This window comes from Saimiri boliviensis, chromosome 12 (assembly GCF_048565385.1).
Source record: "Saimiri boliviensis isolate mSaiBol1 chromosome 12, mSaiBol1.pri, whole genome shotgun sequence".
In the NCBI taxonomy this organism is placed as follows: Eukaryota; Metazoa; Chordata; class Mammalia; order Primates; family Cebidae; genus Saimiri; species Saimiri boliviensis.
The window spans coordinates 102,698,474-102,719,038 of record NC_133460.1 but is presented as its reverse complement, the minus strand read 5'-3'; the positions used below and the strand labels follow the sequence as shown (position 1 = coordinate 102,719,038).

The following is a 20,565-nucleotide window of genomic DNA, read 5'->3' as shown; positions in this document are numbered from 1 at the left end:
ATTAAGAAGCCTAATGCAGTTACAACAGCACTCCCAGGCACACCTTTCTGTTAACGTTTAACTTTTTAAAGATTTGGATTCAAGGAAAATCCTATTGAGAAACTGAACAGATCTGGCCGAAAGAGTTTTATACAGATCCTTAACTCATTCAGCCTTGCTTCTACTTTAGACTCACAGACTGAACAGGAAAAGGGAACTCATCGATCCAAACTTGCTGATTCAGGTTTTACTATGATTCTGGGGTTATAGAAAACTGCTCTCTAAACTTGATGCATCTTCTGGAAGATAATGGAGGTGAGATGGTGCAGTGGATAGTTAAGTAATAGGATTAGCCATCTGTTGATGCAAAACTGAGATATAATACCGAGTGCAATGCAAAATTTTGTACATGTTTAGCTTGCTTTGAAGAAGACATTATTGGTAATGTTAACAGCAAAAAACAGCTAAGATTGAAAATTAGTGTGGGCCAGGTAACATGCAAAAGGCTTTATGTGTATGGTAGCCTTCCTTATCCACAGGAAATACCTTCCAATAGCTGCCTGAATCCTGGAATAATGGTGAACCCCATATATAACTTTTCAATCTGATAACCAAGTTGGCTACTAAATGACTAAGAACCTGGTAGCATAACAACATACATATGTGGGACAAAGCAATGATTCACACTGCAGGAGGTTTCATCAGGACACCCAGAATGGGCTTGCAATTAAACATTTGAATTGTTCATTTCTGGAATTTTCCACTGAATGTGTTTGGACCTGGGTTGACCCCAGGTAATTGAAATTATGCTAAGAGAAGCCACAGATGAGGGAAACCTACTGTATTTTCTTTTCTTTTTCTTTTCTTTTCTTTCTTTTTTTTTTTTTTTTTGCTTTTGAAACAGGGCCTGGCTCTGTTGCCGAGGCTTTTATTATATAATCATCACAAAATTAACAAATAGGCACACTTAATCTTACTCTTATTATAAAACACTATTTCGGAAAATGAAAATATTTCTAAAATAGCCCTATCCCATCCCTATCACACAGGATATTTTATTTTCTTCACAGTACTTTTCTCGTTTATTTTTTTTCTTCCTTATTTTCTATGCTCCCCAAGCACCCACTTCAGGGCATAACACAGTGTCTGCCACAAAAAAGAAGAACGTTCGGTCAAGCACCCTGGACTCTGTCACCAGACGGTAAGCGTCACGAGAGCAGGAGTCTGCCCGTTCTCTGCTAACCAGGGATTGGCACGATGCCTGGCACAAAGTGGGCGCCCAATAAGGAGGCGAAGAAAGAAATATATACATATACATATATATATATATATATATATATATATATATATATATATATATATATATATATAAAACGGAAGAGAGGGAGGGGAAAGAATGAATGAATGAAAACGTTTACAGAAGGGCCTAGAAAGAAAGCACTCTCCAAGAGTCTCCCTCCTGGTGGCATCAACTCTCAGTTCAATGTCTGTGTCAGCCCTTTCCTCGCCCAGACGCAGTGGCCTACAGCAGGGAATGGAGAAGGAACAAAGTCTTTAAAATAACGTTTGGAAGAAAGAGAAAAGAGAAAAAAGAATAAAGAAAGGAATTACCTCCTTCGAGCGTACTAAAAAGGGAAACCCCGCGAGGTCGGTTGCCCTGGCGACCTTAGGGCCAGAACGGCCCCAGCCCATTGGCTGAGACACAGGAGCCAATGAGAAGGCGCGATGTTGACAGGGGTCTTAAGATGGCTGCTGGGTTGCCGCTTCCTGACAGGTGAGTACGGCTTATGGAGGGCGGGTTACCGCCGGCTCGGGCTCGGGCGTGATGAGTTCGGGAGGGCCTCTTGCGGGAAGCCGACGGAGCAGACATGGGCGGCCTCATGGTTCCTTGGCCAAGCCTCCTGGAGCCGGCTAGAAAAGCCCCCGGTCCGGGCCTGCGGAAGCGACGGCGGGGCCGCCCTCCGCTTTCCTCGGAAGGGGAGTCGCGGCGTCCTCCCCAGCCTGTTAGGGGGAGGGAGTTTCTCAATCCCACCCCGGTCAAAGTGAGAGGCTTTCGATTGGGGAAACAGGCTCGTGTTTACAGTTGCTGTGTCCCGGTAAACAGCTCGAGTTAATGAGAATGCCAGCAGGCTAGACATCCTTCGGAATCTGCAGCGCTTAGTTCTGTGCCCGGGAGGGGATTCTGCCTGTTTTGGGATTGGAGTGTGGCATTGCCACCAGAAAGCCCGCAGAGTTCCGGGTTGTGCAGCCCAGCAGGAACAGCTGTACCTTCTAGACCCATCCTCTTGCAATCTTGGACCTTGTAAGTATTTTAACGGTGGAATCGACTTAAAATGAGCCTTGACCTGTTAACTTGGTTTATTGTTTTTCCGTGCAGGATCTTGGGTCTGGGGAAATGTTCTCCAGGCCTCAAGTAAACGACCACTCTCTTTAATTAAAACAGTTGCATACATGCAGAATCTTGCTAAATAAGTAGTTTTTCTGGATAGCCCGACTGTCAACTTAAATTCGCTTTCAGGCCTGTGATTCAGTTGTCCTTTCTGTACCCTTTTTGAGAAAAGGAGAACATTCATTTGATAAAAGTAAATAGGATATTTACATTAATGTTGATGTTAGCATGCTTGAAAATAGTAACTATTTTTAAGTCACAGAAACTTGATTATGATGTAAATTATTTAACAATCTAAATAATTGTGATGGCTTATGATTAGTATACAAGTGAAATTAATTTTAGATCAGACCAAGTTCAGGTTTCTGGGATTATTTCTAATCAAATACAAAATATGGTAAATAAGACAGCCTTATATGATGAAAATGGAATTTAAATTCTGGAAAGGAGCCGGAAAACATTTACTCATTGAGCTGCTCAAATGTATCTTGTGGGTTTTGGTTAAAAGCAACTGCCTGGTTGTCCAGAAAATATGACATTGTTACTCAAACCTCTGACTGTGACTTTGATGTATGCAATTTAGTTTAGCATCTTACATAGCTTTCTGTACTCAAAAAGTACAGAAAAAAATTCTTCTTAACCAAATTTAACAAGTCTTTAAATGTAGGCTAAAATCATTCACAGACCCAGTCTCAAATTCTTGCCCCCACTTACAACTCTGCCCTGTAGAAGTTCATAATCTAAAGCCTTGGGGCTCTATTTTTGTAAAACAAGTGGATCAGAATGTATTAGGTGAATTATTCCATCTGTAAGTTGGGGTCGGGGTGCGTAGGGGAGGGGTGGATATAGACAGGAATTCCCAGTGGAAGCGTTGTTGTAAAGACTAATGGTAAACCAAGGCCTGCCACAGTGTAACAGTGACCTGCTTTGTATGCCATGTGTAACAGTGACCTGCTTTGTTTCCCCTTTCTGGTTATTCTGTTTCCATTTGTAACTAGGGTTTCTTCCCCTTCTCAGTGTCCTCAAGTGTAGCCTCTCTCTGAAAACATCCTCTTGCCTGAGTTGCTAGGTAAAGGAGAGAAACCTTACCTACTGGAATACTGGGCTCTAATCAGGATTGCAGTCCTGGAGAGAATGGAATGTGACATCCAGGAATGAGGTGACTCTGGGCATTTAGGGCACTTATAACATCAAAATCATAAAGAGACATTTTTACAGTTCCAAGACATCTCAGAGATCATTTGAGCAAACCTTCATTTTATAGCTTAAGAATGGAGGCCCAGACAAATGCAGTGGCTTTCTCCTAATTATGTTGCTCAGGACTAGAAACCATCTGCCGACATTGAAGACTGTTTTACCCTATAACCAGTGCACAATCTGGAACAGTTTTTATTATAATTTGATTTCTCCCTGGCTGCTATATTTTGAAAGATTGTGTCTACTAAACCATATTTATGAATGGTTTTTCTGATAAAAAATAGGCCTATAACTACCAGTGAACCTCTGATTAACATGTGGTAAAGAATAATGCTTCACTGAATTTGTCTTTTCCCATAAAGGCAAATGGTACTGTCTCACTGAGGGAAAAAATAAAATAGTTTGAGTTTTTTGAAATTAGCTTAGAGACCCCTGTTACTGTATTCTTACTTAGATTAGGACCTACTGAACTGTACCCTGTTTTTGATTCACTGTTACCTGACCAACTATGCTAAATAATGATGATGGGTGATTTTCAAGGACAACAAAACAAAACAAAACAAAACCCTAGTTATTCAAACTAGGACAGTATATAAGTATTTTCAGTTCATGTCAAATTGTATCAGCCCAAGACTAAAGATATGTTCTGCATGGTACACATAGAATGTCTTTGAGAATAATTGTGGGATGGAATAAATCTTAACTCTAGAGGTGGAGGGTGTATAAAATGAAGAAGGTGATATACAAAATCATAGAAAGACAAAGGATCCTGAGTCATTTACATTTTCCTTAGGGCTAAAATAATTATATTGAAAATTATTTGGTTGCAGGGTAAAAAAAAAAAAAAAGAAAGCTTATGAATTAATACATTGACTGTTATATGGACTTGGCTATAATCTATACTAAAAAAATTAAGTTTCTGTTTCTCTGATATTCCACGTTTCCTGAGACTGGCTGAGTGAATTTTCACAGTTAAAGGGTAATTTGGGATTATCTACCTTAAAATAAAGAACTGTAATCTGAAAGGCATGAGTAAGAGACACTTTAAAGAAATAGAGAATCATCTTCCACAGCAGCCAAAACAGGAATAACAGGACGCCTAACATGGTGCCAGTTGGAAACTTTGTGAGTGACAAGTATATGCTATGAATAGAAAGACTGTTTTCAAACATGAGTCCAAAGCAAAAGTCACTAAGGAGTCACTCCATATTGGCTGATCTATAATTGGGCTGCTGCTTCCACAGGCAACTCCGTTTTGCAGGCTCCGCAGTGAGTGGCAGCAGTTACCCGTGTTTATCAGTGACTGCTGAATCTCCCTTGTATTTGTTTTTTTGTTTTTGTTTTTGTTTTTGTTTTTTTGAGAGTTGTGGGAAAATGGCACATGACTTTAAAGATTTTCAAGAGTGGAGTTGAGAAACATACCTGATTTGAATTTTGCCTGGATTTAGTGGTGGATTTCTTTTTTTTTTTTAAGTTATTTTAATCTTTTTCCTTTGGATATACTCAAGAAATTATCATACCAGGCAGATGCCATGTTGAGGACAGATTTTAATGCCACATCAGCAGGAGCTAAAAATATATAATTTTGAGAAAATTTTAAAAGCTATAAAAATGCATAACTACTTGAAGGCCGATGAGCAACAACAACAGCAAAAAGCATGCCTTCTTCAGGGCAGCTGAGACTGCTCCCCAGAGGGAAGCATGTTTGGGTGTCCAGAGCATGGACTGTCACCCCGCAGAGATGCTAAAACAGTGGTTTAGTGGGAGACCTGTACACTGCCCATTGGAGAGGCATATGCTTTTCATGAGCAGTCACATGTGAAGTCCAGGTCAAGGAATACTTGACTCAAAAATTCAACAGAATCTTGCCATGTGTGCAGATGTCATTTCATGAGGCTAGAGATTTTTGCCTGTTTTATATAATTCTTTCCCAATAGTCTGTAAGAGTGTCTGGCACACAGGTGGGCATGTAAAAGATTTTATGGACAGGAAGAGAAACAGTTATTTCTAATATAGACCCCAGTGATGCTAAGAAATCCAAACCTGAAATTTCTTACTAAGTCCTTAAATGATAATGAGCCTAAAGGTGTATTATATGCCCATGACCAAGTTATACTGGAACTTATTACTGCTTTCTTTCCTTTGCTCTCAGAACAGGAGAAATCTTTTTTTATTAATAGCATGACATCTGTTTTTAAATATTGGCATATTTTACATGATGTCTTTTGTGGTATCAGAATATCTCAAGAGTACTTCTGCCCCAACTTTAAAAATCCACAGACAAGTTTAGGGCTAGATCTGGGTTTTATGGGGCCTGGAGCTTATGTAACTTCGGGTCTCTTCTTTTAAAAAAGAAATGCAATTTCTGAATAGAAAACTGGGTACAGTGCTTTGGAAGGACCTGTGCAAATGAAGAACCTTGGAACTTAAGGTTACCATTATCTTCTTGGTAATCTGCCTCTCATTTTATTGCTCCATTCAGGAAATGAAACACTAACATTTGTTATAGATACTTTACATCAGACTGTGAATATCAAGGAAGCAAATGATTGCATCACTTGCTAAGTGAGTGCACCACAAGTTTTAGAAACTTCAAAACTATCTTATGAACCCTGTCACCCATAATAGAAATGATAAAAATGTAATACATGGGCACAGAAATAATAATAGCAAAGAGAACTTAACATTTATTGAGCCCCTAAGACCTCTTAAACACTGCGTTGAGGGGCTTATCTCATTTAATCCTCAGAATAACCCTATAAGCAGTATAATTATCCTTGTGTTACAGATAAAGAAATTGAGGTTCAGAGATGTTAAATGATTTCCTCATACCACTAGTAGTGGCAGAGTCAAGATTCTAGTTGGAGCAGTTAGATGCCAGACTCCTTCCTCATAAAAAGCCAACAGAATATTTGGTGAGGATATTTCAGAGAGCCCCCAACTGATGAGCTGGACCAAACCCACAAAAAGTAAGATCTGATTCTTTGGACCTGGGAGGAGGTCTCTAAAAGATAACAGAAATCTGTTGTTGCAAAATCCCCAGTGTGTTTGTTTCAGAGAGAATGGTAATTTTTTTTTAACCAGGTTAATCACAATATGGGACAGAAAACTGCAAAACAAATTTCTATCCTTCCATTTCATTCCTTCAGATTGATAGTAAATCATGAGCAGTACAACCGACTTCTCTATTTTAGGCATCTTTTGAAGGGACTGATTTAGGCTCAGTATATGTGCTAAAATAGACTGTGCCATGGAGATCAATAGTGAATATGTACTTGAGTATTATAATTTTAGTAAATGATTACAATTCTGCTATTTTAAGTCATTTTATTAAACTTTATGGTTCTCTCTACCAATGGACTGTATAGCTATTGCTAAATTTTACCTTGAACTTTACCGTTTGCTTCCCAAATATAGTATTGTTATTTTAAAAAGCTGTACATTTTTGTTAAATTGTTAGGATTATATTTTATTTAATATTATTTGAGCACACAGTACTAAACTGAAAATTAGGATATCCTTTTTACTACCATACCTGCCTCAAACGACTTACATAGCTTAAAATTTTTCCTTTAGTTATTTTCCTGCTTCTTAGACAATACACCCTCTGGAAGCTTTGTGCATTAAATATAGGTGAAACATGCAACTTTATTCTCTAATTGGAATAGCTTGAAATATGGTATTTTAATCTTAAATTGCTTGCAAAGTATGTTGTTAGGCTTTTAACATTCTTGAACAATGCTTTACTGAATTTTATGGTTTTTTTAGACAGAACTACTTATATTAGAGAATCAGGGTTCTATTTTTTTACCTGTAGGTGTATGTTGTAACAAAGTTGTTTAAACAGCTTTTAAACTTCTAAACTTTTTTTTTACTTACACAAGTGAAGATTTTAATCATTTTAATACAACAGGTCCATCCTATGACATTTTAGATTAAAAAAAAAAAGTTTAGATGGATTGTTCCCAAGCCATTGTTGTAATTATTAGGCTCCTGGAATGTCTTGTAATGGTCTTAAAATTATTAACATGGTTATTCTATATGTGTAAATTAATCTTTTTCTTCATAGAAGAAAAGATGTGGAGTGGGCTGCTACCTGCTGGCCTAAATGAAAGTGATGTTGAGTCAAACTCTGAAGATGAAGCTACATTGGAGAACTCTGGACTTAACTTACAGGAAGCTAAAGAGGATGGAAGCATCAGTAAAACAGAAATCACAGATTTCTCAACAGATGAACCAAAAACTGAAATGGAGACAAATGTAAATGCCTATGAAGAGTGTCCTTCTGGAATTCCCATAGATATATGGAATGTAGGTTTTCTTTGAAATGCTTTTGCTAAAGACTGTGTGTGTACACAGCCCTGTGTGGATCTCTGCCCTGGTCAGAATGTGTGTGTGTTCTTGGGATTTAACAGGGAGGGAGATGGACTCAGGATGCTTTTGCTATTCTCTGAGGCATTGGCCACTTAGGTGCTTTCTTTTATTTTGTTTTTCATAAAAAGACAAAGGGAAAAAAAAACTCAAACCACTATGTGGGATTAGCTGTTTGCCTAGCGTGGGGCATGAGGAATTTCTATCTTTATTTTATGTTTTATTTATCTTTTTTGTTATGTTTGTGAGTTTCACTCTCAAATTATCAGATGGCTTGTTTCAAAACAAGTGAGTATCAAAACTCAGGTTGTGAATCTCAGAGAACAGAGCATCTCAAGAACGGACTACCGTCATTAAATTGGGGTCTTTATACATACCAGAATATAATTGTTTTATTACTTAATGTGTTACTTTTTAAATGCATGTTTTCCTGGAAAGTTTATTTGCTTCTCAATATTTTTTTTCTTTTACATAGAAATTTCAAGAATTGCATAAAAAACATTCTGAACAGAAAAACACAACCTCAAGATTCAGAGGGAAAAAAAGAAAACGCTCCAGAAAAGGTGTTTTTTTTTAAATTCAGGTTGTTAGTCATGCTAATGCTAAGTTGTGACTGAGTTCTACAATTTTTAAAAAATGTGATTTTGAAATTACTGAAGTTAGGTATTGACTCTGTGAATTCTTTTCAGATAAATTGAAGAATGAGAAAGAATCTCATAGGTAGGTAGAATTTAAAATAGTTATCTATTTTAGGCCATTGTAGAAATTGTTGAACTAATTGTCTCTGATAGTAATTGAACATATGAACTAGTAATTTTAGTAACCAATGAAAAACAGTAAAAATAAAAGATGATCTATATTGTATAAAACAAAATTTACTGTCTTCTTTTAGTGAACAGTCCTCAAATGAAACCCAGTGGAAGGAGCTTACTCAGTATTTTGGAGTCAATGATAGATTTGACCCTCCTGTTAAAAGGAAAAAAGTTGAGAAGGTAAGATTTTTGTTATTGCATCTTATACCAGCTAGAAGGATATGTCTGTGATTAGCCTTGCCTAGAGTACTTGTCCTCATTAATTCATTCAGTTAAAAAGTTAAGATGCCTACTATGTACCAAAAACACTGCAAAATAAGTAAATATATAGTTATAAATTATTAAAAACTTGTTAACAGAACAGGTCATTGTGAAAACATTAAAATGGGGCTGCACTTTAGCATGGATGGTCAAGGAAAGCCTTTCACAGAAGGTGCCATGTCACTGAGACCTGAAGGATGGAAAAAACTGTCTGTATAAAGAATGTTAGCACAGAGGCGTCAGTAAAGATCCTAGGAAAGAGTTGTCCTGGGACATTCCAGTAAGTGTAGGAAGGCCAGCTTGGCTGGAATGGGGTCAGCAAGGAGGAGGGTAGCCCATGATGTGATTAGAGAGGCAGGCAGGCAGTCATCAAATTGTGTAGGACCTCAAAGGGCATGGTAAGGAAATGAGTTTTATTCACAACACAATCGAGAGTCAAAAAGGCTTTTAAGTCAAGAGAATGACATGATCTATGTTAAAAAGATTCGTGTGGCTGTTACTTGGTAAATTGATTGTGAGACAGCAAAAATAGATTGGAACAGAACAGATAAGAGACTTCTAGGCATAAGATGATGATGGACTGAACCAGAATGATTCTGCTGAAGAAGGAAAAAAGTGGATGGATTTGAGGCATATTGTAGAAGTAAAATTGATGATACTTGCCTCTGGATTGCTTGAGAGGTGCTAGGGAGGGTTTGGGGCGTATGGAAGGAGAGAGACCCATTCAAAGCTTTGGCTTAAGCAGTGGTGTGAATAGTGATGTTACAAAGAGAAATTTGGGGAGGAGAAAGGATTGAGAGTGGGTCCTAGCCAAAGTTCAGTTTGGGACTTGAGTGTTACTGGAAAGCAGGAGCAGAGTAGATGGTTAGTATAATGTAGTGATTCAGGGGAGAGTCTGACCTTGAGTTGCACATTTGGAGTTGTCAGTCTCTAGATATACTAATACTTAGTAAAGGCTGGTGTGAATGAGTAACTCACATATTCGCTCAGGGAAATGTTGACATTCACACAGGGAAATGTTGACATTCACACGGGGAAATGTTGGAGCATGAAAATCAAGTGCTCAGTGGTAGAGCTGGAGGCACAGGGGGCTGGTTGAAGCCCACGTATGTTGTATCCTGTGTATAGTAGACAGATGCCTCTTTCATGGATCATTGCTGTAGACTATTGTGTGTACCTAGAGACCTTTGTCATTTTCTGATCCATCAGTATTTCTTCCAAAGTACCTCTGATTTTAAATCCATCATTGCATGGTACTGTGTCATTCAGGGTGCACACATTTAGGAACGGGCAAAACAGAATTTTGCATGTGAATTTTTTGATTCCAACTTTGCCAAAGTTTCTTATCATCCAAAAACAGTCCCTGGAACACTGGGGAATTGGAACCAGAAACTCTTTCTGCCTCAACTAATTATTGCTGCTGAGCAATCTCCTTTTTACAAGTGTTCAAGCAGGTGTGGAAACGCTAAATTTCTTGCAAAGAAAAATCACTGGTACAGTTGAAACTAGAAACCAGGTTTCATGACACCAGTCTCAGTTTCCTAGGCTCCATGCAGAAGGGGTGGTAACTGTTTGCAAGTGTAATTACCATTCTCTTGTGATGCCGATGGGCTGAGAGCAGTGGCTATGTGGCGGGGGATACTCTTGACTGTACCAAATGTGTTCTAAGGTATTATGGAGGAGGACCATGCTGGCAGCTCAGGTTTGTGTGTTATCTCTGGCAGACCTGTCATAGAGTTCCAGCTGCTGGATGGATTGTTCTTTTGAGGGAAAGAATGGTCAAAGATTGATTCTATTAGGAAATATTTTTTTTTTTATTTTACTTGTGAATTAGATGGTCTTTGATTTTCACCTGTTTACAGTATTTGTTTTCTTATAACTATATTGGCATTACAATGTTTAAATTATTTCTTAGTGAAGTTAAAGCCATGAAATGAACTTCCTAGCTACTCTAAAAAGTACAAACTTAGAGATTTGTTTTTACAGTCTATCTTTATTAAAATTTTATTATCCTACATATAAATTGTACCTTCTTGATACCTGCTAGACACCAGGCTTACTCTTACTCATTGTCTAGGATTTGGAATTTGTGTGAAGTTACTTTCATACAGGTTACTAGGATTCTTTGCACAAAATTAAACAACTCAATTTTAGGAACCAGTGTTCTATTTCACATTGTGCACTAAATGTGTTCTAGAAGAATATTATAACCCAAACACTCTTTTGAAACTGAGGTCTCTGTTTAAGGGAATCTGCTGTAAGTCCTTTTGTAATTGCCCATTGATCTGTTTTATAAGTTTGGGTTTTCCTAATGGTGGTTATTCATCCTTATAAATGACATCTGGCTAAGGAAGTTATGTCAGTTTTCTAAACAAAGAGACTGAGCTGGCTAGGCTTGTATCTGTCCAGGATTTTTCCCACATTTAATATTTCACAAATAAACACAAGCATAAGAGGAAAGGAAGGACTTAGTGCAGTCAGATTCTTTCATGTTCTCTTGGTAGTTTGGTATCATTGCATGCCCCCTGGTTCCCTCTCATTTTTTGGTTTGGGATCATTGGTTTACATGGAACTCCTTTGTCTGCTGAAGTTTCAACTGTGAATCCAACAGAGTAAATATACTTGAAAAAATGTCCACATTGGAGATGCTGAGATAAAAACTAAGACTAAATTTAAGTTCAGCACATAGTGGCAACTGTTCATGAAATTTAGAGATGGTCATGAAAATCTGTGACGCAGTTAGAATAAAACTAGCATGAATTTCCATCCACTGTTTTGTTTCTCTGCAGCAGAAGCTGATCTGTTAAAATATTTGAGAGAACCTTCTTATTTTGTATTCACTCAGCCCTCTAAAATGGTAAAACAAACTTCTTAATCTTATGTCTATCGTGCAGTCTTTTTTTTTCTTTTCTTTTTTGTTTTTTGGAACACTGCCAAGCTGAAACTGTTGCTCAACCAAGAATGTCTGTTTACAGCACTGCTGTCACCTGCCTCTCAGACAATGCAGAGGCTTGTATTTTTTAAACATAATCTTCCTAATATCCAAAGCTGTTTTAAAGTGTTCTTTGTATTAAATACAGCTATAATTGTGTTTCTGGCAGCAGTTCTGGGACTTACTAGTAATTCTGTAATCATAACATAATTATTCTGAATCTGTGGGAATTTCTTTAGAATAAATTTCACTTGTTAATTTCACTATAAATGTCTCAAGTATTCTTTAGTTGAGTCAGTTTGATTAGTCAGCAGTCATTATTGAAGTAATTTTATATATACCTAATGGATACTTTTTGGCATGAAAAACCAGTGGTACTTTATTAAATGTTAAGTAATTGTACAGTGTCTTTGATGAATTTTTCAAGTTGTTTATGGGAGGAAACTGGTATTTGTGTTGTGTAGCTTTTTTGAAATTTTTTTTTTTTTTTTTTTTTTTTTTTTTTAGCAGAGTGCTTTTTCCAAACAGACTCTTCCATGGTTCTCCACTACATAGAACAGTTAAAAGGCTGGCTTCCTTTATTGGGTGGAGGGAGGGTATAGGGATGTGGAGGGAGGAGGTATAAGGAGAGGGAGGTTTAGGGGTGTGGTGGGAGAGGTATGGGGAGTGTTGTCCCCTGGTATCAGTTACAAAGCATTCCCTCTCCCTTCCTATGTGATTCCTGTGGGGTGGGTTGATAGGTCCAGTGTTATTCTCGTAATACAGATGAAGAAACTGATGCTCAGCGTAATTTGCCTAAGAAAATAAACCAGGTGAGAAGTGAAGTGAGACTTTAAACCCAAGTCATTTGGTCCCAAATCTAGATTTTTCTGAACCTGTTTTTTTTTTTTTTACCTGACTCATTTGATTTTTTTTTTTTTTTTTTTTTTTTTTTTTTGAGACAGAGTCTTGCTCTGTCACCGAGGCTGGAGTGCACTGGTGCAATCTTGGGTCTGCTACCTCTGGCTCCTGGCTTCAAACGATTCTCCTGCCTCAGCCTGCCAAGTAGCTGGGACTACAGGCACACGCTACCAGTCCCAGCTAATTTTTCTACTGTTAGTAGAGACGGGGTTTTACGGTATTGGCCAGGCTGGGCTCAAGCTCCTGACCTCATGATCCACCCACCTCGTCCTACCAAAGTGCTCGGATTACAGGCATGAGCCGCCATGCCCAGCTGACTCAAGTAATTTTAAGTGGGTATGATTTATATATATAAAGTTAACAAAATCATAAATAAATACATGATTTACATTTATATATGAAGGTACCTCTTCTCCCCCACACATACTGCCCTTCTTTATGAAGAGATTGCTTCGTTTTTTTCTAGAAATTTAAGTTCAGTAAAGCAAACTTTAGTGGATAATTCATTTGTATTAAACTTTAAAAAATGAATATATTATTCAAATAAATATTTAGTAGCAGAATTTTCATAGAAATATATTGTGGTATAGTTTGACTTTAAAAGCTTTAATCACATATAAAAGTTATTCTACATATGCACATATAGACGTTAGCCCATAACGTTAAACCAAGTACCCAGACATTTCTTAGATATTTGTAGTCCTATCTTCTTGGCATCTATAGTAAAACTTTAATAATTGGCAATTGCTGCCTTATGGGTTAGGTATTTCCTTTAGATGAATTTTTTACCTGTGGCCAAATTGTCATTCCTAGGTTTGTCTGTGTTGAGTTAGATCTTAAATTATGTTTTGATTCTAGCCAAAAGGCAACTTAGAAGTACACCAAGACACTGCAGGCTGTCAATGGCTCTTTTGTGCCTCCTGCCACTCCTATGGCATGGAAGACATCCTAGATAAAGTCAAATAAAGGCTACTCTTGAGTCCAGCAACTTTTCAAAAAGCCTTAGTACTCAGACTCTATTTCATGAGACTACCTACTGACAAAGCTGAATGCTTGGCTCTTGTGCTTGGATCTGAGCTCTTGAAGAAGTATGATAAAGTCTGTAGCCTTCTAGAGATAAGCCTTCTCTTTTGCACTAATGGTATCCTGTATTTAGGTTTAATAATAGGAGCAGCTTATTATTTATTGAATGACTACTATATTCTAAAAACGTGGCTAGGTATTTTAATATACATTTTCTTTGACTCATCATAATCTTGCAGAGAATGTTGTTTTATTCTCATTTTATTACATGTGAGATAACAGCAACCCACAGAGGTTTAGAAACTCACTCAGGGTTGCTTAGTTCATAAGTAGAGGAGCTAGTGTTTGATCCTAGGTCTGACCCTGCCAGCTGTGCTCTTTGTTAGCTACTGGGAACTTACAGTCTTTAAGGAGATGGGAATGTTTTACTGAGTGTTTTCAGTATATTTGGAATATTAATATGTTTTCATGGAAACAAAGTTTGAGTATACGCATGGAACCAGGAGTTTTTTTAGAGCTAAAGGAAGCTATCTCATTTTATTTAAATAAATTGCCAGGAAGAGAGAGAGAGAAAAGGGTTAAAAACAAAGTTGAAAATATGATAGAAACCTAGAATTTTTGTTTCTAGAAGGGTTACTCATTCAAGCCAGTCTTCTCATTAGCTTTGAGGAAAATGAGGCTTATAGTCAAGTATGTCATTTACCCAGAGCTTTGATCACATTTCCTGTTTTCTAGTCCTGTGCTCTTTCCACTGTAATATGCTATCACCTTTAGATGCTGCTCTGAATGGCTGGGGGAATGGACAGGCTTAAGAATGGATGCTGATAGTGACCAGGTTGCTGAGATGAAAGGTTGGAGCAGGTCTAGGTTGACTGCTTCCTTGCGTGAGATTGGATAAGGTCTGAGTTGAGGTATCAGGCTGTGCAAGAATTTGTAGTGCAAGGAAAATTGTAGTTTGATATTAATGTTTTGTACAAATACATTTTGACACATACAAATATGTGTCAGTGGCATTTGAGGCAATGCCTAATATTCTGCGCAGGAAAGTCAGGCTATTGTATTTACATTTTTTAAAGAAAATAACTATTTTCAATATAAATTAAATAATAAAGCTGTAGGTGCAGGTACTAGTTTAAGCTCTGGGAGCCGAAGATGGAGAAGATACTCTCCATGTCCTTGAGGAATACATACTCTAGTACCAGGATAGATTTTTATATAAATGAATACAATACATGTAACTCCTTTTTAACCATAGGGATGTTATTACTTCAATATTACTGTTGTGAATTCTCTTGGAAGCCTCTCAGAATAGTTGGTATATAGTAAATGTTCCCAGTTTGAGGGGTCCTTTCATTGTGAATGCAAACATGGATGACTGCAATGTGAATATCAGCTCAGTAACAAAGAATGAATGTCTTCTATGTAGAAGGAACTGGGCTGGACCCTGGGACACACCAAGCCAGTGACACACAGTCTGCTCCCACTGAGTATAGGACCCAAGAGGGGAGAATACACAACTCACTGTAGTGTGTCAGACAAGTAAGTGCTGAAGGGACACAGATAAACCAACAGCATAGAGTGGAGAGCCTGGTGTGGGGTTTGGGGAGGGTGATGGGGTCATAGGTATGTAGGGCTGAGGGACTCTGCATAGATACAGAAGGTAACATTTGATGTGAGCCTAAAGGGATGATTAATAATTTTCAAAGGGAAGCATGTCAGAGGCACAGGAAACATAAAGAAAATGGTAAATGTGATCACAGATGAAAAAGCATAGCGTTGCTGAAGATGGGACTGAGAAAGCATTTGAGGACCCACTGTGAAGCGAGTGGGATGTTATTCAACGGGAGATATGAAGTAAGTGCTTTAAGCTGGGTAATGACATGATACCTGTTTCAGAAAGAAGGTTAGTTTGGAGATGGTTATAATATTCCAAATAAGGGATCGCATACCCCTGAAGAAACACAGAAGGAAGAAATGAGAGACTTTTTGCCAAAATAGAGTTCAAATAGGAGCAAGGGGTTGGAAGCATTGAAGATAACTGAGGATTCTGTCAAGGGTGACTAAGGAGGAGAAGAAGCAGGGCAGCAAGGGCTTGTTACAGACATCATGAAAGGGAACACCTTGCCTTTGCAGGCCGTCAGTATGAAGATGATTAGCAAGTAGTTGGAGATGTGGTACTGGTATGGGGAGAAGTCAGATGTTTTGAATTATTTAGTGAGCTAAATCAGGTCATAAAAAGTAATTGAAGCTCCAGGACAGAGTAGATTACTGGGGAGGGTGAAAAGTAAGAAGAAAAATATGCTAATCAGAAACTTCAGGAACACTGTGATTAAGGGACAACTAGACGAGATAGTGGGTAGTTTTAAGACTGAGGACACAGTTGACATATATTTTAGCATACATTAGAATCATATGGATTGCTGGACCCCCAGCCCTGTGTTTTTCACAGAATTTGCATTTCTAACAAGTTTCCAGGTAATGTTGATACTGCTAGTCTAGTACTTAAACTTTGAGAACCACTGGCTTAGAGTTTAGGATAATCGTGGGTTGCAAGTTAGGGAGGGAGAAGAGGATCTGGGAAGGAACTGAAGCACTGTGCCAGGGAATGAGGTTCCAGTGAAGACAAAGCAGATTGATTGGGTAGAAAGACAGGATGAGTGGAAGGATTGTATTCAGGGAGTAGAATGCTAGATTACAAAGTTTTGGTGGAACTTGCAGGTGATGTCTGTAACATGACATACAGCAATCTTACCAAAGTGTACTGATGTACAGAGAGATAAGGAGTGTGTGCCTGAATGTAACTCAGTGTACTACTTTCCTCATGGAGAAATTCTTGTCCCCCACCACCCCCAGCAAAACTCATCTAGACAAAACTGTTTTGTTGTTGTTTTTAAGAGATGGGGTCTTGCTCTGTCACCCAGGTTAAACTGCATTGGATTGATTAGAGCCTACTGCAGCCTCAGACTCCTAGGCTCAAATGATCCTCTTGTCTCAGCCTCCGTAGTAGCTTTGGGACTATAGGTGTGTGTCAGCATGCCCAGCCAGTACAAAACTGTGTTTAGTCATGAAGCTGATTTCTATTCTGGCCCAAGCTGCTTATGTTTACATGGACCAAAATAAACAATTCATAGATTGACACTGTGCACAGACCAGACCTGGTACACAGGCCACGGCTGAAGCAGCACCGGCCTAGAGTATAGATTTGTGAAGTACATGAAGTTAGAAGTCCCAGGGTGTTATTTGGACCATCAGGAGGAGTTCTGCGGAAATGGAAGAAAGGGCTGTTTCTGGAGACTGGTAGATGAGCCCAAGACAAGAATGGGAGGTGGGCATTAAATCCGTATGGTCTCAGGTCAAAGACCATGAAGTGCTGTTGAATGGGCTTCAGCTACACAGGAAAGCAAGCAGAAAAGCCTGTTGGCCTTGCAGGTATGGACTGCTTAGGTGGAGTCTGTGAGAGGGGACTGTGAGAAGGCATAGTCTCTTAGCAACAGACATCAGTGACAACCTCACTGGTCTTTGTTTCTGTAATCTTTTTAGGCAAATTATGTTGTGATTATTTTTTACATCTCAGCAAAGGCTACACAGGAACAAAATTTCTCTCAGTTGACTGGCATAATCAAGCAGTATGCTGATGGAGGAGACATTCTGTGATTAAATAAGGAAGGAGAAGTCTGTAAGAGGTAGAGTATTAACTGTGAATGTGGAAGTTAAAGGATATACTAGATAAGCCATTGTTGGGATAAAATTTGCTTCTAAGAAGCATGTATTAGACCAGGCGTCCCCAAATTACAGCCCGTGGGCCGCACGCGGCCCCCTGAGGCCATTTATCTGGCCCCCCCGCCGCACTTCAGGAAGGGGCACCTCTTTCATTGGTGGTCAGTGATAGGAGCACAGTATGTGGCGGCCCTCCAACGGTCTGAGGGACAGTGAACTGGCCTCCTGTGTAAAAAGTTTGGGAACCCCCGTGTTAGACCATATTTTAAGTTTTTTATTATCTATAGTAACTATTTTCACTAGCCAGAGCTCCAGTTATTTAAGTCCAAGCATCTTTTTATAAATGTGTGATTCATTCTATGCTAGGCTGTTTGGTAATCTTATGAAAATTAAGATTTCCTGAAGTATCTTTACTAAATAAAAACATATCCATAAGAAAATAAAATCATTCTTAGGTGTAATTTTCCTCTGCTGTTTAATATTCAGCCTAATGGTCATAGTCAAAGACTATGGAGGGCTATTGATTGAAAGTCTTGAGCTATAGGAATGGGCAATAAGGAAAGAGACAGAAGAAACTTGGTTGAGAATGTGGGCTCTGAGCAAATATGAATTCACGTGATGGCTTTACCACTTACGGACTCTGGCTTTGGCCAGGTTCAGGAGTCTCAGGCTGTGTTTCCTCGTCTTTAAAACAGGATCGCGTTATTATTCATGGAATTGTTATAAGAATTAAATAAGCTTTTTCTTTGCTTTTCTTTTTTGTTTTTTGAGATGGAGTCTTGTTCTGTTGCCAGGCTGGAGTGCAGTGGCGTGATCTTGGCTCACTGATCTCCGCCTCCTGGGTTCAAACGATTCTTCTGCCTCAGCCTCCCAAGTAGCTCGGATTACAGCTGCATATTACCACACCCAGCTAATTTTTGTGTTTTTAGTAGATAAGGGGTTTCACTGTGTTGGCCAGGATGGTCTCGATCTCCTGACCTCATGATCTGCCTGCCTTGGCCTCCCAAAGTGCTGGGATTACAGGCATGAGCCACTGCACCTGGCCTAAATGAGCTTTCTTACAGTACTAAGCCCAGAATCTGCCACGTAATAAACACTCTGTAATTTTTAGCTATTGTTATTATTAACATTATTGTTGTTATTAAGGGAAAATGTAGGCTTTAGATTCACAAAAATCTGGATTTGCCACTTATTTTTATTAGTTCAAGAAGTTATATGCCCTCAGGTAAGCCATTTATTGTCTCAGCCTTTTGGTACCAATGGGAATGGTAACAGCTACCTTCTGGTGTTATTGTGAGAATTATATGGTCTACATATGTAACACATTCAGTGTAATCCTGTGGTATAGTTTTGGCTAGCAAATGTTTGCCTTTCCTTCCTGCCCTTAATTTTTAGGTTTCTTTTCTTTCTAGTCAGGCCTTGAAAAGAGGATAGACCAGGCTGTGGATGAGTGGAATATTGAGAAGGCTGAGGAACTTAGCAACCACCTAGCTACTCGAGAGGTGAGTCAAATTGGTTACACATTTTCTGTATGTTCAAATTGTCTAAAATGAATGTGTATTCTTTTTGTAATCATTAATGAGGATTAAAATATTTCATCTAAGATTTTCCTTTTTGTCCATTTTTTTCTCTCTCATTCTATCATTTATTTTGAAATGCTAGGTTTTATTTTGTCTTTAATGTTTTAAAATTATTCTGGTCTAAAACTCTTGCTAGAAATAATTCATGATTGATATTGAACCTTAGATTTTACCTAGATCAGAGAGGTTTGTTTCAGGTGTGATTGAAAGGCTGGCTTGCTTTTCCATTTGCATCTTTAACTCATTTGAACTCTGAGGGCAACTGTATATTCTAAGGTCACACCCCTCAACATTTTCTTAACTCTTGGTAAAATGCTTTCTTACTGTTCGCTCAGCACATTCCCCTCAGCCCTAAAGAATTTTGAGTCTTTTTGTTTTCTATAGTATAAAACTAATAGATACATTGGATATTCTTTTTCCAAGTACAGAAGGCCACAAGAAGATTCTGACTTACACTCCTGGAGGTGGGTGTGGGCAAATTCCTCCAGTTGAGAATTAATGTCAGTTTAGATTAAAGAGTTTAAATTGGCATGTGTTTTGTTAGTGGTGGTGGTTTGTAATTCCTTGTTTTCCTTTCTAGGAAAAAATCTCTACCATAGCCGTTTTTAGTGCCTTGATCATTTCCCTCCTTCACCTCAGACTTTAACTACTACATAGTGTTTAGTTACATAGAGAGCATCATGGGTTATCTAGGTAAATTACTGGCCACACTCACTATTCTGACTTGTACGTGGACTTTTTGTTTTTTTTTTTTGAGACGGAGTTTCGCTCTTGTTACCCAGGCTGGAGTGCAATGGCACGATCTCGGCTCACCGCAACCTCCGCCTCCTGGGTTCAGGCAATTCTCCTGCCTCAGCCTCCTGAGTAGCTGGGATTATAGGCACGCGCCACCATGCCCAGCTAATTTTTTGTATTTTTAGTAGAGACGGGGTTTCACCATGTTGACCAGGTTGGTCTCGATCTCTCGACCTTGTGATCCACCCGCCTCGGCCTCCCAAAGTGCTGGGATTACAGGCTTGAGCCACCGCGCCCGGCCACGTGGACTTTTTATCCTAAACTGAGACCAGAAATAAATTTGTGATTTCAGCGAATTAGTCTATGGAAATACTATTGTACTCTTTTATATTAGACTTCATGTTAAAATATCTACTGTGGATGGATGTTTGTTGTGATTTTTGCATTTTTCGTTTTGTCTTTTTCTTTTTGGCTGCAGGCCTTAGGTATGTTGCGAATTTTTTATTTTGGCCTGGGAAAAAACAAATTCAGAAAGGGGATTCAGAAATTATCTTTCTCTTTAAACCTTTTAAAACATTTGTCACATTAAATACTTCTGTGTAGTGTTTGTGTGTGTGTGTGTGTGTGTGTGTGTGTGTGAGAGAGAGAGAGAGAGAGAATATATATTAA

The 20,565-nt window shown here is 38.5% G+C and overlaps 1 protein-coding gene and 1 long non-coding RNA gene across 5 annotated transcripts in view; one reads left to right on the top strand and one right to left on the bottom strand.

Annotated features, from left to right (window-relative positions):
* Nucleotides 1–1,719, bottom strand: part of LOC101041385 (uncharacterized) — an 87,279-nt gene extending 85,560 nt beyond the window's left edge. For both annotated transcript variants that reach the window (XR_012512944.1, XR_743981.2), the window contains exon 1: nucleotides 1,591–1,719. This is a non-coding gene — a long non-coding RNA (uncharacterized LOC101041385). The remainder of the gene's footprint in view (nucleotides 1–1,590) is intronic.
* FAM204A (family with sequence similarity 204 member A) overlaps nucleotides 1,671–20,565 on the top strand; it is a 37,830-nt gene continuing 18,935 nt past the window's right edge. The window contains exons 1-7 of one of the 3 annotated variants that reach the window (XM_003922157.4): nucleotides 1,700–1,753; nucleotides 2,084–2,281; nucleotides 7,635–7,876; nucleotides 8,412–8,499; nucleotides 8,626–8,656; nucleotides 8,829–8,928; nucleotides 18,994–19,083. In XM_003922157.4, coding sequence (XP_003922206.1) covers nucleotides 7,643–7,876; nucleotides 8,412–8,499; nucleotides 8,626–8,656; nucleotides 8,829–8,928; nucleotides 18,994–19,083 — 543 coding nt within the window. In that variant the 5' untranslated portion in view covers nucleotides 1,700–1,753; nucleotides 2,084–2,281; nucleotides 7,635–7,642. Of the gene's footprint in view, nucleotides 1,754–1,783; nucleotides 2,282–7,634; nucleotides 7,877–8,411; nucleotides 8,500–8,625; nucleotides 8,657–8,828; nucleotides 8,929–18,993; nucleotides 19,084–20,565 lie in introns of those variants that run through there. The other 2 variants (XM_003922158.4, XM_074382956.1) reach the window with 2 other exon arrangements.